The sequence below is a fragment of the Stomoxys calcitrans genome, chromosome 1 (genome assembly GCF_963082655.1).
Source record: "Stomoxys calcitrans chromosome 1, idStoCalc2.1, whole genome shotgun sequence".
Classification (NCBI taxonomy): domain Eukaryota; kingdom Metazoa; phylum Arthropoda; class Insecta; order Diptera; family Muscidae; genus Stomoxys; species Stomoxys calcitrans.
This window is the reverse complement of record NC_081552.1, coordinates 154,610,175-154,626,823: the sequence shown is the minus strand read 5'-3', so window position 1 is coordinate 154,626,823 and position 16,649 is coordinate 154,610,175. Positions and strand designations below refer to the sequence as shown.

At 40.7% G+C, this 16,649-nt stretch overlaps 2 protein-coding genes and 2 long non-coding RNA genes across 5 annotated transcripts in view; 3 read left to right on the top strand and 1 right to left on the bottom strand.

The window, feature by feature from the left end:
• Positions 1-3,036: 3,036 nt before the first annotated feature.
• LOC131994961 (uncharacterized) lies at positions 3,037-6,316 on the top strand. Its single transcript, XR_009397007.1, has 4 exons — positions 3,037-3,119; positions 4,802-4,890; positions 4,944-4,986; positions 6,218-6,316. It is a non-coding gene; the product is annotated as an uncharacterized LOC131994961 (long non-coding RNA).
• A 3,860-nt stretch (positions 6,317-10,176) lies between these two features.
• LOC131994955 (uncharacterized) lies at positions 10,177-15,147 on the bottom strand. The gene is made up of 2 exons (XM_059362225.1): positions 14,288-15,147; positions 10,177-11,949 (listed from the first exon to the last, which is right to left on the bottom strand). Exon 2 carries the CDS (start codon positions 11,944-11,946, stop codon positions 10,372-10,374), a length of 1,575 nt encoding a protein of 524 aa, XP_059218208.1. The 5' UTR covers positions 11,947-11,949; positions 14,288-15,147; the 3' UTR covers positions 10,177-10,371.
• LOC131994963 (uncharacterized) lies at positions 11,829-14,416 on the top strand. Its single transcript, XR_009397011.1, has 2 exons — positions 11,829-12,576; positions 13,998-14,416. It is a non-coding gene; the product is annotated as an uncharacterized LOC131994963 (long non-coding RNA).
• Positions 15,148-15,700: 553 nt separating the features above from the next.
• LOC106092419 (protein zer-1 homolog) overlaps positions 15,701-16,649 on the top strand; it is an 82,207-nt gene continuing 81,258 nt past the window's right edge. For both annotated transcript variants that reach the window (XM_059362224.1, XM_059362220.1), the window contains exon 1: positions 15,701-16,163. The gene's annotated coding sequence lies outside the window, so the exon portion shown is untranslated. The remainder of the gene's footprint in view (positions 16,164-16,649) is intronic.

Genomic DNA, 16,649 nt, shown 5'->3' with positions numbered 1-16,649 from the left:
AATCAAGGCGGATTTAAAAAGTTGGTCTAACTCGATCATCTGTTAACAGCCGGCCAGGTTTGAGGGTATTAAAATGTCAGATTTTTATTTGCATTATATTTGTTGTTGCCTTCTCTCTCGCATATTCTCTGCTTATTTACGCACACGTAGACACACACTCACACAAATTTCTGTGTGTGTGTGCGTTGGCAAAACGTAGATCAGCTTGATGACAAGATGACGGATTGAACCATATGATATGTGTTTGTTGTACAAATGAAACCACCTTTAATTGTTTCGCCATTGGCACAAGGTAAAGTCATTAGCCCAGCTGATGAAACATCCTTATTCCAGAGTTGTATGCAAATCCCACTAGAACATCAAATGCTTTGTTTGAATTTTAAAGGTTTTTTACATTGAAATTCCATTGCAGGATATTGCCCGGCTTTATACCATTGTTTAATGCATTCCATTCAAAGAATAGAATAGCAAAAAACATTAAAAGTCAGCAAATTGTTTGAATTTATGTCCTGTCCTGGTTCAATAATCGTTTTAATGTTTTCGATGACCGCTTGTCGCCTGCTGGCATGATGGCGTATGCGCGGCTAGTGCTCGCCGGATGGGGTGGTTCTTTGCGCAAGCGAATCAAACGTATCAGGAACAAAAGAAAATTTACATGCCAGACTGATAAGGTAAAAGAAAAAGGTATGTTTGACCCGAAAAAGAAACGTACTAATCTAATATGGCTAAATAAAAAGGGCAAGCACCACACCTACCTGTTGGAAGCCTTCTCGCCTGGTGTTCTGGCGAGGATAATGCCCTCCCTCTAGAGTCGGAGCTCCACCATAGCAACTTTCAAGTCAGTTGCCCCGTACCTACCTCTTCATCTTATCACCCCCTTCCTATCTCCTCCTCCCTAAGATCTACATGATCTCAATAAAATTCATTGTCTCTTCGTAAACGTTACAAACATTCCAGGTAGTCTCTTTATTTATAAAAGATGGTTAATTTATGATGACCACATGAAAAATTCAGAACAAAAACAAGAGGCATCATCCAAAATTCATAATAAAAAAAGGAAAAACTCGAAACATTATGGCTTTAACTTCTTATCTCAACTTTTCTACATTAGCTTAGCAAAAAAAAAAAAAATAAATTTAAAGACAGTATAAAAGAATCATATGTAGGTGGGTATGCTAGCTTCGAACAGATCTAATGGCATCTCTTCTCTTCCTTCGGGGCTTCTGCCGCTGAGCAAGTTAGGCTGTGCCCACAATGGCAGCTTACTCCGTCTGTCCGTCTATGTCCGTCCGAATAGTGTAAGGTTAAAGGTAAGTAAAAGGGGTATTATATAAAAATAAAAGGGGTATTTGGAATTAGATTTTTTTTATCTCATATCTGATTTCTTTTCTTCTTCTTTTTAGGCCTTTACCACGCCCGAAAGGACGGCCTCTTCTAGGTACTAATTTGGAACAAGGATCCCTATGGAGACTTCCTACCTGCCTAGAAAGAGCTCTATCTATTGGGGAAGGGTAAATACCATGTAGTACGGTTGACGGTATAATCAAAGATAAGTACCCTAGAAAAAAAATGCCTGCCTTTTCAAAAAAAACTAATTTCCTTTTTTTTTCTTTTATTTTTAGGTAATATGTACGTCCGTCCGTCCGAAGGTTTAGTTTTAAGTATTATGTTAAGGGTCTTTGTAAGCCGTCACCTGGAGCACTGCGGTCTGCGAGTGCTTTTGAAGGAAGTCCCACGCTGGTGCAGAGATGAGCCGTTGGTGAGCAGCGTTTTTTTGTTTTACTTTTAATTAGTTTAAGCTTTAGCGTAATGATTAAGTTGTTTTCTTTTTGATTAAGTTTATAATTAAGTTTCCTTTTTTTTTCACTCTTTAGAGCTAGGTATTAAGGTAGTTTCAAGGATAGTTTTTAAGGTAATTTTTAAGGTTGTTTGTTAATTCAGTTTGTAAGATGTTTCTTTTTTTCTGTTTAGCTATCAGAAGCGTTTGTTTTTTTTTTCTCTTTTCTTTTTTTTTTTGCAATAAAGGAATCGAATGATTTTGCTTTGGTCTGTTTTTTTTTTTTCTTTTAGAATTCAGATCATTTTCTTGTTCATCATTTAAAATAAAAGTGCCTTTTTCAATGTTAGGCTTTTAGAGGTTTCATCCCTCTTTGGATTGTTCGGTTTTGTGTCATCATCCACTTGCTATGCAGTCTTTGTAGCAATGCAACACAACAACACCAACACTACACGACCGCGGCTGCACTTTTTTTTTAATTCTTTTTTTTTTCTTGCTCGTTAAGCTCACTTCCAGTTGTCTTCTCGGCTCACCTCCGGCTTGCTGCCCAGTCCAAATCAAAAAGAAAGATTTCCTTTCCTAGGACAGTGGCCTATGTTGTCATTTTGTTCATCATGGCGCTCTTCCCAGACCGAACTTCCTCTGATGGGCCAAATGACAACACAACACCAACTGTCCTACTGTCAATCAGGCAGGGGTCGGGGTTCATGCCTAAGCAACTGATTTTGTTCGGCAATTGCCCGCTAGGTGTCGCTTTTGGGGACAATAAGGTGCACGCGACAAACCCAACCATCCTTCGAACATCACTGTCAAAGGATGGGAGGGAAAAAGGTGCAAATTCCTCGGACATCTTTAGTTCCATAATCGGAAAAATCCGAGCGGCAATTCCTAAAATTTATCTGCACTGCAATCCCTACATTATTCGAGCACTACCTAACATTATTATACCATTGAGAATAGCATATCTGCACGACATATCGTTCATCTGAATTATATATAAGACCCTCGCTATCTGGCGAAGGGTGTACAAACTGACTTGCGATTTATTATCTTAACTTCCACGGGATGTAAAACCCAAATTAATAATGGATTTAATCATACTCCTTTTTTTTCCTTCCTGCCAAAATAACGCATCTCATAATGTGTACGTCCCTTAAGAACGATAAATTGGATGGTAATTATAAATGACAGCCGTACATGTTTCATCACTGAAATAGGTTCGGCACCTCATATGTGCGCTTTAACGCCGTTCAAATCAACGAACCGACACTGTCATTCATAGTTAATTAAAGAAAAGAAGCAGCATTGCGGACCGGCCATGATGCTGAAAATTTATTAATTGGTAAGTATAAAAAAAACAAATCTATTAAAAATTATGTGTATGTGTCGTTCCCGCGATCCGTGTGATTTTTAAAGTGATCTCGCGAAAATTCCGTGACAAAAAAACCATTCGCAAAAGAATTACGTGTGTGTGTGTGTGTGTGTGTGTGCATAAATGAAGATTCATTAAATGAATGAAAAAAAAAAACATCGCCATTCTAAAGCGTGCAAAAAAAACAAAAAATATATTTATGTGATAAAAATTGAATCTGTTGGTTAGCACGCATGTTGAATTAATACAAAAATATATTAAAGGTCTTCCCGTGCGATTGAAATAAATGCCGGTACCATATAACCGGTCACAAAAACACAGCCTTCGACCACTCAATTATTCTGGCATATGAATAAATGCCTAAAAATGTAACACATGCGTGATTAAAATTAAAAAAACATATTGTGTGTATGTGTGAACCCCATTTGGGATAATGATAGCCATAAAAAAAAATATATATATATTCCGCAACATGACTTGCGAACACTGTACATGCAGACAGCTTAAAATTTAACCAACGATATGATGGTTCAAAAAAAACGTGTCATATATGTATCACCATATATATACATACATACTTATATGTTCTGTAATGGTGTGTGAAAAAAATCAAAGTTCCAAAATGTAGAAACCATTTGATGGAGACCGGTTACTATCACGTGAGTAGGCGGCTGTAGCTATGTGTCAACAAGTGTGCGTAGTGTAATAGTATGTTATTGCGGTACTCCTACCCACTCACGCTATGAATGGAGGTGGGGGTACTCAAACCAAACTCTGTGTCCAAAGAAAAACAGTACTTTATGAAAAGTGATGTGAAGACAGAAGCAAAAAAAATTGATTTGCCCAATTATCTGCGTGTTCATGAGTTTGAAGGTAAATGAAGAACCAAGTGCATATAAAAGAAGTTGACAAAATAAAAAAAAAAAAAAATCGTCTTCTTCCTGGTGATCCAAAAGACCAAACCAAACAAACGAAATGTGAAAAGGTGTGCTATTGTGAATTAATTTAAAGTTCAGTGAACTGAAAAGTGAAAGTGTTGTTAGAAAGTTAAAGTGAAAATAATGTAAAAAATTAAAGTTATTGGAGAATTGTGCAAAAGAAAAAAAATAAAAGAATTATGAAGTTCTAAAAAGAAAATTGGCAAGAAAAAACTAATAAAAACCCCAAAAATAAAGTATAACCAAAACACTAAAAACGGAAAAAATAAAAATCCAAAACACTCTCTCTACATAAAAACCCAAAAATAAATCAAAATAATTCACACTTTAAAAATTAAATGAACGCAAGTCGATTGAAAAAAAATTGCAAAATTCCAAGAAAAATAAAAACAAAAATCTGAAAAATTATGAAACGCAAACTATAGAAAAACGCTAAATTGAATAACATCAAAGAGAAAAACAAAAATTCAAAATTGCAAAGTTCAAGTGAAAAAATTTACGTGTAGAATCCCACTGTAGAATAAAATTAAAATGAAGTGGGAAATCTCACAAAATCTTTTCTTTTCCTCTTTCCTTCTCGCGTATATAATCAACTACAATCGTATAAAAAAAACCCAACCGGCTCGAAAATCCACCCTGATATAACATTTATTGATCTTCGTACCTTTCATTTCAAACAATGTAATTTCCCAATCTCGTTTTCTATCTTTTCAGATTCCATGGGAGACGAAATCCAAGTGGATTGATACACCTAACTGGTGCCACCAAAAGAGGGGAACTTCCATGGATGGAGAGTGTGTGAGGTAGGTAAAAAAAAGGTATTGTCCTCCAAAGAAATAACCTCCTGTCTTTCCAGGTACCAACAACAAATCTCCCGCCAGCCATTTATGACCAACAAGGTAAGTGCATTTCCTCTTCCGATTCTGGTTTGTGTGGCGTACTTGAGAAATGTAAGCGAAATAGAAAAAGAGCTGTAATAAAGGGCAAAGCTCACACGAGCAGCACCGTGTACCGCTGAGTATTCTGCTCAGCTTTTCGAGCGGAAAGCTGTCAAGCTCCATATAAAAAAACATCGACCAAGTGTAAACTGAAAACTGGCCGAAAAGTAGTACTCGGTTTATGGTGCGGAAAGTGGCGAAAAAAAAGCTAAAGCAGCAACACTTGAAAACTTTGCCGGCATCATTCTTCTATGCCTCATCGGTCTTAATGACTCGTTTTGCATTATTCAGTTGTGCAAAATAAATTAAATAGAAAAATAATAAGTGCAGATAATAAAAAAAAGGTGTTTTGGTATGGAAACAAAACTATTTGATTACAGTCAAATTCCGCTCGCGGAACAATTAGAAAGTTAGCGGCTAGTTCGCTAGCAGAATAGAGTGCTAACCCTAATGTGTTGATGACACCATATTGTCCCATCGTGTCTAAGGATGTCGACCAAGAAAGCCACGGGACACTGGCTCATCAATGTGCATGCACGTGCCAATCGATCCAGGTAGGCCATCTTCCTCTCCAGACCGTTCACACGTCCAAAGACATTCGTGGTGCTCCTGACCACTAGCCTGGGGCTGAGTACTAGAGTCACCGTCACCGGATACTGTGGTTTCGGTCCATTCACCTGAATGAATTTGCCTCGTGCTTTTCCTCACACTGGGACTCCAACCGCTGTAATTGTTCTCTGGCAGCTCATAGTCCTCACCGTCTTTCTCCCTTACTACGATGTGCAGCCTAATGTCATAGTTTCAGTGGGGCACAGGGGGTAGGCTCCGGAGGGCTATGACATGTCACAAGTTGGCCGCCCGGAAACGTTAGCTCACGTTGGAATCCCCACTTGAGGAAAGCTTTAGCGGTACTCTGGTTACGAGAACTCTAGCGCTCATCTCCGATGCCTGGTGTAGATGGTTCATCGCCGACCTTTTGGTCTGTAAGCTACATGTGGAGGGAAGACGTCCCAGCTGGCCTGGGCCCTTTGTATCTGGTGGTAATGCAATAGAAGTATAACACCATTAAAAACCGCCATACCGACATCTCTTGCATTTGTGTATAAGCAATTCAAACGCCTGTGTAAAGCTCTATATCTCACCACTAACCAAACAAACCATATCCTATTTGCATTGTCTCTTATATTTTCAGCATCAGACCTTAGACGACTGTAAGTTCACCTAAAGTAAGGTATTAAATATATCCACACCTACTTCTATTTGCAACCATTAATGCATTTCCTCTTCCTAATTACAGGCTAACTCCAAAGCATTTGGACAGTCCATTCACCAACACATGCCATCATCCTCTGTTACTCATCAAAAAAGGAATAGCCTACCCAGACAGCAAAAACGGTAAGTGTCTCATCCCTGTATACAGCAGGTATAGCGTAGGAACTAGGACAATATTTCTTTCCACCCTGGGGGGAGTTCGAACAAAAACCAATAAGAAACAACTATTAAGTGAAATACCACAGCTCAGGTTGTGGTTGTTGCCGTAGTAGTTTGTCGTGCCCTGAGGCCTATAGCCAAAACTGGTACGGTCTTCAGGCCTTTGTAAAGAAAATACACCGATCGTCTTGCCTGTACTATCTGAGTATATAGTATCTCCTCTCTATCACCACCGAAAAATCTGGGTCTGGAATCGTCTGACCCATAAAGTAAAAAACCAATTGCACTCGAACTGCAAATATCCTATGGACCTCACCAAAGAGCTGGTACTTTCCACTTCCCTCTAAACGCCACCGAAAAAAAAACAGAGTTTGAAGCCTTTCGATTCAAACCACTGTTGCAAAAGAAACTCCACGTACTGTGAAAGAATAAAAATTTCCAGCCATATTCTAGCTGCCAAAACGACACCGTATCAATGATACAATAGTCGAAACTATATCTCCTCCTCAATCGCCGCCGAAAAAATTGACTCCTCATTAGAAGTCGTCTGGTTCAATCCCAGAGACAAAAATAAAGAAAATATCATACACTGAATGGAGTTATCACAGATATCTCATTGCTTCAAGTCCTTCATGTGATAAACACCCAGAGGCTTGCCTTTTAAATCTTCGACCTCATAGAGACAGTTACCAACCGGTCTTACTATCCGGCATTTGTGAAACTTCAAACCGAATTTCGCGTTAAACTGATTCTTGAAATCACTTTGTTGGAAGCTTCTACGGTATACTTCCTGTCCTGGTATGAACTTGACAATTCTACTGCGCATATTGTATTTCTTTTCATTGCCCAAATAGGCTTTATGAAGGCTCTCCTTGATACCTTTACGTATAATCTCCAGTTTAGTCGATTTTGGAATTATCTCACTCTCAGGGTCATTCAGGAGCTGCAACTTCCTGGCTAGGGCGTAGACGCTACCATGACTGATCATATTCATTCCAAATAGTGCGAAATAAGGTGTAACCCCGATGGACGAATGTATAGAGGAACGCAATGAGCATTCTATTTCGGACAGATATTTATCCCAATCCTGATGGCTCTCTTTCAAATACGACCGTATAGCCGCCAAGATGGACTGATTAACTCTCTCCGAAGCATTCGCTTGGGGAGAGTGCGTAGCCGTTCTAAGGTGGTTAATTCCGAAATTCCTCATCAACTCCTGAAATTCCTTACTAACGAACTGCTGCCCGTTATCGGACACAATTGTCTCGGGCGTACCAAATTTATGGAAGACCTCAGAAACCAGGAACTTTATCACATTCTTAGAGCTCGCCTTTGTCATTGCCTTCAACAAAACGTATTTGCTTAGATGGTCCAACACGATAAAAATAAAAGAGTTCCCATTCTTCGAGCGAGGGTATGGGCCTAAGAAATCTATATATATTCGTTGAAAGGGTCTCTCAACTATGGCCTCTTTTCCCATAGGAGGACGAAGAGTAGTATTTGCCGGTTTTGTAGACTTACACATTTCGCAACCTTGCACAAACTCCCTAACCTGTGTGGTCATGTTGGGCCAATAGAAATACCCCCTTATCCTTCTCAAAGTTTTGTGAAAGCCGCCATGTGAAGCTTGCGGCGGACAGTGAGATTTCTCAATGATACCGGCGGTCAATTCCTGGGGAACCCATAGCTTCCACGAAAAATCTTCGTGAATAGGCACGCCATCGTAGTGCTGGGTCCTTTTGTAGACATACCCGTCTACAACTTTAATATCTGGCAAACTGTCAGCATTCTTCAACACAGTGGAAATGAGTTCACTATAATCATCCGACTTAAAAACCTCCGCGGACAAATCTATCAGAGATTCGAGATCAGTCGACAACTCCTCCATGCCATATCTGGACAGGGTATCTGGCACTACATTTTGGGAACCCTGCCGGTGCTCCACCTTAAAAGAAAACGACTGGAGATGCAGACTCCACCTAGCTAAGCGTCCGCTAAGGTCCTTATGCGACATTAGCCACTTCAAACTACTATGGTCCGTGATAATGGTGAAAGGCAATAATTCGAGATAGGGGCGAAACTTCTTCACCGCCATTACCACGGCCAAGCATTCTCTTTCCGTTACGGAATAATTCCGCTGAGCAGACGTCAACTTCTGGGAGAAGTACGCTATTGGATGCTCTGCGCCTTCTTCGTCCTTCTGAAAAAGGACAGCTCCAATTCCAAGGTCGGAGGCATCACACTGTACAAAGAAATGTTTCTCAAAATTGGGATGTGTCAAAATAGGACTTGTGACAAGGGCATTTTTCAAATTATCAAACGCTGACTTAGCCTCATCGGTAAAAACGAAATGTTTGCACTTCTTTAAAGTGTCGAAAATTGGTGCCGCAATGGTGGCATAATTGGGTATAAATCGTCTATACCAACCCGTTGCGCCCATAAAGCTACGGACCTGTTTGGCCGTCTTCGGATAACTGAACCGAGTTATGGTATCCACCTTGCTTGGATCCGGTTTGAGCTCTCCTCCACCAACAATGTAGCCTAGGTAACGAAGCTCCTTAAAGCAAAATTTAGACTTAGCCACGTTAATTGTCAACCCGGCTTCGTCTAATAACTTTGCTACGCGCTCGAGCAGTACCATGTGGGTGTCGAAGTCTGGCGAAACAATCAGCAGATCATCCAAGTAGACAAATACACGATCACGTATTGCTGAAGGGATCACTTTATCCATTAAACGGCACAACCTTTGAGCTGCGTTGCACAACCCAAAAGGCATTACCGTGAAATGGTAAAGTGGTCTCCCCGGCACGGTGAACGCTGTCTTTTCTCTACTTGAATGATCCAATGGTATCTGCCAGAATGCGTCCTTCAAGTCGACACTCGAGATGTAGTATGTATCACCCAGCCGGCTCAGCAACCCTTCAATGTGCGGGAGCGGATAAGCGTCTTTGGTCGTCAGGGCATTGAGCTTCCGTGCGTCCAAGCATAGCCGGTTCTTCTCCCCCTTGCGGACAAGAGTTACCGGGTGACTCCATGCGCTTTCACTAGGCTCAATGACTCCCATGGCCAACATCCTATCCAGCTCCGCGTACATCAACTTTTGCACTGCCGGTGAAACTGGGTAATGCTTACTCTTCACAGGTACTGCGTCGCCGGTATCGATGGTGTGGACTTCAGACTTTGTTTTACCCAAGCCCTTCTTGGTATAGCAGGGGAATTTGGCCATTATCATCTCCAAACGTTGCCGTTGTAGATCAGATAGGCTATGCATCTTTTTGTCATCATCAGCCCCACCATCCGCTTCATCACATAAGCTAACACTGTTGGTAGTAAGGCTTTCCACCGATGCGAACAAGCCGAAGGCCTTCATGAAATCTACTCCGAGGAATAGTTCTTTCTTCAAAGTGGGTACAAGGTAGAAAGTGATCTCCCGGGTTCGGTTATTGAAGGTAATTGGAACGCTAAATTTGCCAACCATCCTGTGTGGGGTCTCATCAGCAGTGCTAATGAAAGAATAGAAATTCTGGACTTCAATGCCAACTCTCTTTGTAAATTCAATGCAGTCCTTACCTAGGCAACAAACGGTGGCACCACTATCAAGCAAACCCTCTATATCAGCGCCCTGGATTCGAATTTTCGTGTAAAGCCTCGCATCGTCACCTTCATACAAAGACGCAGAAGCAATAGCGTGCCGGATCTGTTTCCTGCGCTTATAACGTTCTCGCGCTCTTTTAACTTTTGTAGAAACCTGACCAAAAATTCTTGCTCTAGCCTCTTCATATTCCTTCACACGCACATGCAAGGGTTTCAACTCTCTAACCTGGCTCTCTATCTTCAAGGTTTTCGCTTCTGGATTAACCAGAATTGTAATTGGAGTTGTATTGGAAATGTCAGGTGTTTCTTCAGAATCCTCTCTTACTGCTGCGGGATCTCTGTCTGTGTGGAACGCGCTTCCGCAGTACGAGGCGCGCTCCGTGTCAAGTTTCCCTGACACTTAGGACACTTTGGTGTAACAACTCCCTCTTTACCACATCGAAAGCAGAAAACTCGACCCATGGGTACAGGACACTCTATGTAGCTGTGACCCGACTTCCGACAATTCCAGCAGGTGTATTTGGTAGTGTCTTTCAAGGCGTCCACCTCTAGGTTCACCGCTTCATGCACCGTCTCCATATTTGCTTCTTCGTAGTAGAGCTCATGCACTCTTGGAGCTTGAAAAGACCTTTGTTGGTAGGCTTGCCGCTGGTTAGCTAACATGCTTTCTGCACGCTTTACTTCCTGTCTGAAGTGGTTCAAGCCACGGAGTTTTATGGGAAAAATCAGAGCTGCCAAGGCAGATTTCAAATTGCCTTTCATTATCTCCACTAGGTCACGTTCAGAATACGGAAATCTCTGCTGATTCCTAAGTTTCACAACAGCATTGAAGAAATCTTCAAAAGATTCTTGTGGTTGTTGACGGCGGTCCATAATTCTTTTTTGAATCTGAAATTCGCTCTCGAATCGTCTAAATTGGCACAAAAAGGCATTTTTCAGATCATCCCAGCTTTGGAAAGGCGCAATTCTTCGCTGCTGCCAGTACCAATCTAAAGCGGTTCCATCTAGCAGTTGTGGAAAATTCTTAACCAACGCTTCGAAAGGATATACATAATCCTGCCTCATTGATTCTACTCGGAACACGAAGTCTTCGGCATCCATCGTTTTGCCGCTGCCGTCAAACTTTATTCCCCATTTCTGCAAATCCATTCTTGGACCTGGGGATGGTATATATGAATAAGGCGTATTTTGTGAAGACTGCCAGTAAAAAGCTTCCGGTGGTTGCGTTACATCGCGATTGAAGCGCTCATGTATATAAGCATTGTTGTTGGGTGCTGGCCTATTTGCTGTTCCTGGCCCCGTCAAAGGTGGTGGATTGCGGAAACCTGGCCACTGGCCGGACTCCCTAGCTTGGTCAAATCTTGGTGGTGGCGGCATACCTTGGTGCTCTGCTCTGACGTGAACATCTGGTCTAGGCATACTCGGAGGAGGCTGAAGTGCCGCTATGGGCGGAATACTGTGCCTTACACTATCCATTCGCTGGTTTAATGCACTCCCCAATTGCATTATTTCCTCCACGCTCCTCATCAACTGCGCTTGAGCTACGCCAACGGATGCGATCATTTCGTGTATGCCATCACCATATCCTGGTTCCATCTGGAACTCCATGTTCTCTCTTCGGAAGTCTCTGCGTATGCCTTGCGCTGTCTGGCTAGCGAAGGCGGGTGAAATCACTGTATTGTTTAGGACATCAGAATTAAATGACACGTCACTTGATACATGTGGTGCTATAGACGATGTTGTCGTGGTGGTTAGAGCGGCGCTGCTATGGATTGCGGTCGAAGCGGTCACAGCGGTGTTTTCTGCCATCGGACGAGTGTCTGCTCCCGATGTGGAAACTGGAACGTCGTTCTCCATCTCCGACTGTTGCCTACTTCCTTGCCTGGTCAATACCATTGCCTATATAAGTAGCAAATTAAACGAAAGCGTAAATTAACACACACCCCCCTCACCATAAAATATGTCGCACACAATGTGAAAACAAGGTATATTCAAAGCGTATAGAATTCCATATAAAAAAAAAATAATAAAAATAAAAATTCCAAAAACAAATCTAAATAAAATGATAAATAAATTCAAGCGTATGTAAATGACTAAATTCAAACCCAATTTATAATAAACCCGTCGCCTAACTCTCTCCCTGAGATTCAGACGGTAAACTAAATTCAAAATTCAGGTCCCAAACTATTAACCTAATCCTAGAAGTAATTGCGCTAAAATCGAACTCAATCGTATCGTATAAAGCGTGATATAAAAACGTCCTTGAAATGTGTAACTATTTAGAGATAGGGTTTTCAGGGGACGATAAGATGAAAAGTAGGGTATATATTCCAATAAAACTGACAAATGCCAGCCTTACTAAAACTTTCTTGATTCCTTACAGGTTTGTGGGTGCTTCGGATGAAATCTAAACTAATGGAAAGGAATATCTCACGCAGACCATGACCGAAGCGATGACTGGTGGACACTAGCCGGAGTCTGGGACAGGTGACTAGGATCACAAACAACCCCCTCGGTCGGACCTAGGTAAGCTATTCTTGGTCTATTGCTAACAAATCTATATGGATGGTTTTGCTAACTAACCCTAAATTTAAGCTATTAGTTACCTAGTGTGCTACCAACTAAACTAAGACTATAAATTAGGGCAGACTAACAAAAGGCATGTTAGCTAGGAGCCTCCCGCTCAAATACCAAGAGAGTTGACGGCTACGCGGACCAATTCCTTGGAACCTTTGCCGGGACCGAAAATTCCTGATGTTTCGCCTGGAATTCTCCTAGCAAACACTTACTATTTCTAATTAATTCAAACTATTGCAATTGTAACAAACACTAACTCTAATCTAACCTATGGCTACCAATCTTAATCTGTCTAACGACTTCCGATTGGGTCCTAGACTAAATGCGAATTCGTTTGCCTCCCTAATGGCACAATTTAGCGTATTGGCAAACGCAGAGGACTCTCGAGATTAACTCTACGTGACCTAAAATCCAAATCGTATTGCTAAACTAAACCTATGTTTCTTTTTCGGGCCCCACGTTGGGCGCCATTTTGTCCTGTCCTGGTTCAATAATCGTTTTAATGTTTTCGATGACCGCTTGTCGCCTGCTGGCATGATGGCGTATGCGCGGCTAGTGCTCGCCGGATGGGGTGGTTCTTTGCGCAAGCGAATCAAACGTATCAGGAACAAAAGAAAATTTACATGCCAGACTGATAAGGTAAAAGAAAAAGGTATGTTTGACCCGAAAAAGAAACGTACTAATCTAATATGGCTAAATAAAAAGGGCAAGCACCACACCTACCTGTTGGAAGCCTTCTCGCCTGGTGTTCTGGCGAGGATAATGCCCTCCCTCTAGAGTCGGAGCTCCACCATAGCAACTTTCAAGTCAGTTGCCCCGTACCTACCTCTTCATCTTATCACCCCCTTCCTATCTCCTCCTCCCTAAGATCTACATGATCTCAATAAAATTCATTGTCTCTTCGTAAACGTTACAAACATTCCAGGTAGTCTCTTTATTTATAAAAGATGGTTAATTTATGATGACCACATGAAAAATTCAGAACAAAAACAAGAGGCATCATCCAAAATTCATAATAAAAAAAGGAAAAACTCGAAACATTATGGCTTTAACTTCTTATCTCAACTTTTCTACATTAGCTTAGCAAAAAAAAAAAAATAAATTTAAAGACAGTATAAAAGAATCATATGTAGGTGGGTATGCTAGCTTCGAACAGATCTAATGGCATCTCTTCTCTTCCTTCGGGGCTTCTGCCGCTGAGCAAGTTAGGCTGTGCCCACAATGGCAGCTTACTCCGTCTGTCCGTCTATGTCCGTCCGAATAGTGTAAGGTTAAAGGTAAGTAAAAGGGGTATTATATAAAAATAAAAGGGGTATTTGGAATTAGATTTTTTTTATCTCATATCTGATTTCTTTTCTTCTTCTTTTTAGGCCTTTACCACGCCCGAAAGGACGGCCTCTTCTAGGTACTAATTTGGAACAAGGATCCCTATGGAGACTTCCTACCTGCCTAGAAAGAGCTCTATCTATTGGGGAAGGGTAAATACCATGTAGTACGGTTGACGGTATAATCAAAGATAAGTACCCTAGAAAAAAAATGCCTGCCTTTTCAAAAAAAACTAATTTCCTTTTTTTTTCTTTTATTTTTAGGTAATATGTACGTCCGTCCGTCCGAAGGTTTAGTTTTAAGTATTATGTTAAGGGTCTTTGTAAGCCGTCACCTGGAGCACTGCGGTCTGCGAGTGCTTTTGAAGGAAGTCCCACGCTGGTGCAGAGATGAGCCGTTGGTGAGCAGCGTTTTTTTGTTTTACTTTTAATTAGTTTAAGCTTTAGCGTAATGATTAAGTTGTTTTCTTTTTGATTAAGTTTATAATTAAGTTTCCTTTTTTTTTCACTCTTTAGAGCTAGGTATTAAGGTAGTTTCAAGGATAGTTTTTAAGGTAATTTTTAAGGTTGTTTGTTAATTCAGTTTGTAAGATGTTTCTTTTTTTCTGTTTAGCTATCAGAAGCGTTTGTTTTTTTTTTCTCTTTTCTTTTTTTTTTTGCAATAAAGGAATCGAATGATTTTGCTTTGGTCTGTTTTTTTTTTTTTCTTTTAGAATTCAGATCATTTTCTTGTTCATCATTTAAAATAAAAGTGCCTTTTTCAATGTTAGGCTTTTAGAGGTTTCATCCCTCTTTGGATTGTTCGGTTTTGTGTCATCATCCACTTGCTATGCAGTCTTTGTAGCAATGCAACACAACAACACCAACACTACACGACCGCGGCTGCACTTTTTTTTAATTCTTTTTTTTTTCTTGCTCGTTAAGCTCACTTCCAGTTGTCTTCTCGGCTCACCTCCGGCTTGCTGCCCAGTCCAAATCAAAAAGAAAGATTTCCTTTCCTAGGACAGTGGCCTATGTTGTCATTTTGTTCATCATGGCGCTCTTCCCAGACCGAACTTCCTCTGATGGGCCAAATGACAACACAACACCAACTGTCCTACTGTCAATCAGGCAGGGGTCGGGGTTCATGCCTAAGCAACTGATTTTGTTCGGCAATTGCCCGCTAGGTGTCGCTTTTGGGGACAATAAGGTGCACGCGACATTTATAATTCGTACGTTTATAATCACAAATCTTTTGATATTGTGGCTGCTACATATGATAATGCAATTAAAAACAAGAATCAGGACAAATTTACCCAGGTAGTGTACAGCAAACATTTGAGTACAATTGTTTCTCGCGGAGTACACTATCGGTCAACGAGATTTCATAACGTTCGGTTGTGTGTGTGTTTTATACTTAAGAAACACAGCACACACACTTAAAATCAGAATTGCACTAATCACTAATTTTGACAGATATTGCACTCGATTTTTGTTGTTGGCCAACTGCTCCTACCTGTTAAATTTGTCTTGACTAGAATTTCAATTAGGAAGTGTCAAGAAATTTGACAGTCTAGTAGAAATTTGCGCCACCATCACCACAGGGTTGTATAGTTGTTGTTTGGCCAGTGACGTTACCTTGTATAAATTTGCCTTGAACAGGAATGAATAGTTGATGTCGTTGTAGTTGGACTAGTGGCTTTACCTTGTATAAATTTGCCTAGGTCCAGAGCTGCCACTGTGTATATTTCTGATGCGGATGACATATAAATGTCAAACTAATAAATAAGTTGAACAACGAAATTTCTCTCCTCGATTTATTGCTACCAAAAAGTTGGGAAATTGTTTGCAAAATAACGATAAATTTGATTTATGAAAAAGTCGCGTCACACTCCATGGCAAAAATGTGCAACCAAAAATGTTTTCTTAAAATTAATCTCAAAATGAAATAAGTTGAAGAAGCAAGAAAAACAGTGGAAAAAATTGGCAGTGACTACATTATTGTTAGAATTCCAGAAGAAACGAGAAATAAGAAAAATACAAAAAAAAAGAAATTGAAATATTGTTTGAATACCACAACTTTTTCCGTATGCAATTTTCGTCCCATTGCAAGAAAAAACAATAATTGACACATAAAATCAACTAAAAATATCGCACTTACGTCCGCACGCCCCCTCTCTGCCACCGCAAGGACAACAAAAGTGAGAGTAGCTCGCAGCAGCGTATAGGAAGGTAAGGTAATAACAGACGTATGCATAACAGCAGCAGCCTGTGTTGTGGCTGCTTTGGGACATATTTTTGTGGAGTTTGGAAAGTATAAAAATGGAGCAGTTCTGGTTGGCCCTGCATCCGCTTTGGAGTCAAAACAACCGCTACCAGATACCTGAATTCCAATAAACCCAGTGAACGATATGGGTTTTCTCCATCACGTTCTGTTGTTGATTGTCGTTGTCGAAGTAGAACTTTTTCTTTGTTGTTGGCCTTGCCTACTTAAACATGCATTTTGTTGTTACTTGCCTCGGTCGCTCCACCAATTACCGTTCGAATATAAACGTTGCCGTAAGCTTGGCGCTGTCGTCCGTCATTGTTGCTACAAATAAATGCAAGCTTTGAAGTTGACAATTTTGTGTTTATTATCGCATTTTTTTTTGTTAATAAACAAATTTTTTCTGTCCAGGCAGCTGGAAATTTTGTTGTTGTTTGGAGTGGCCGAGGAAA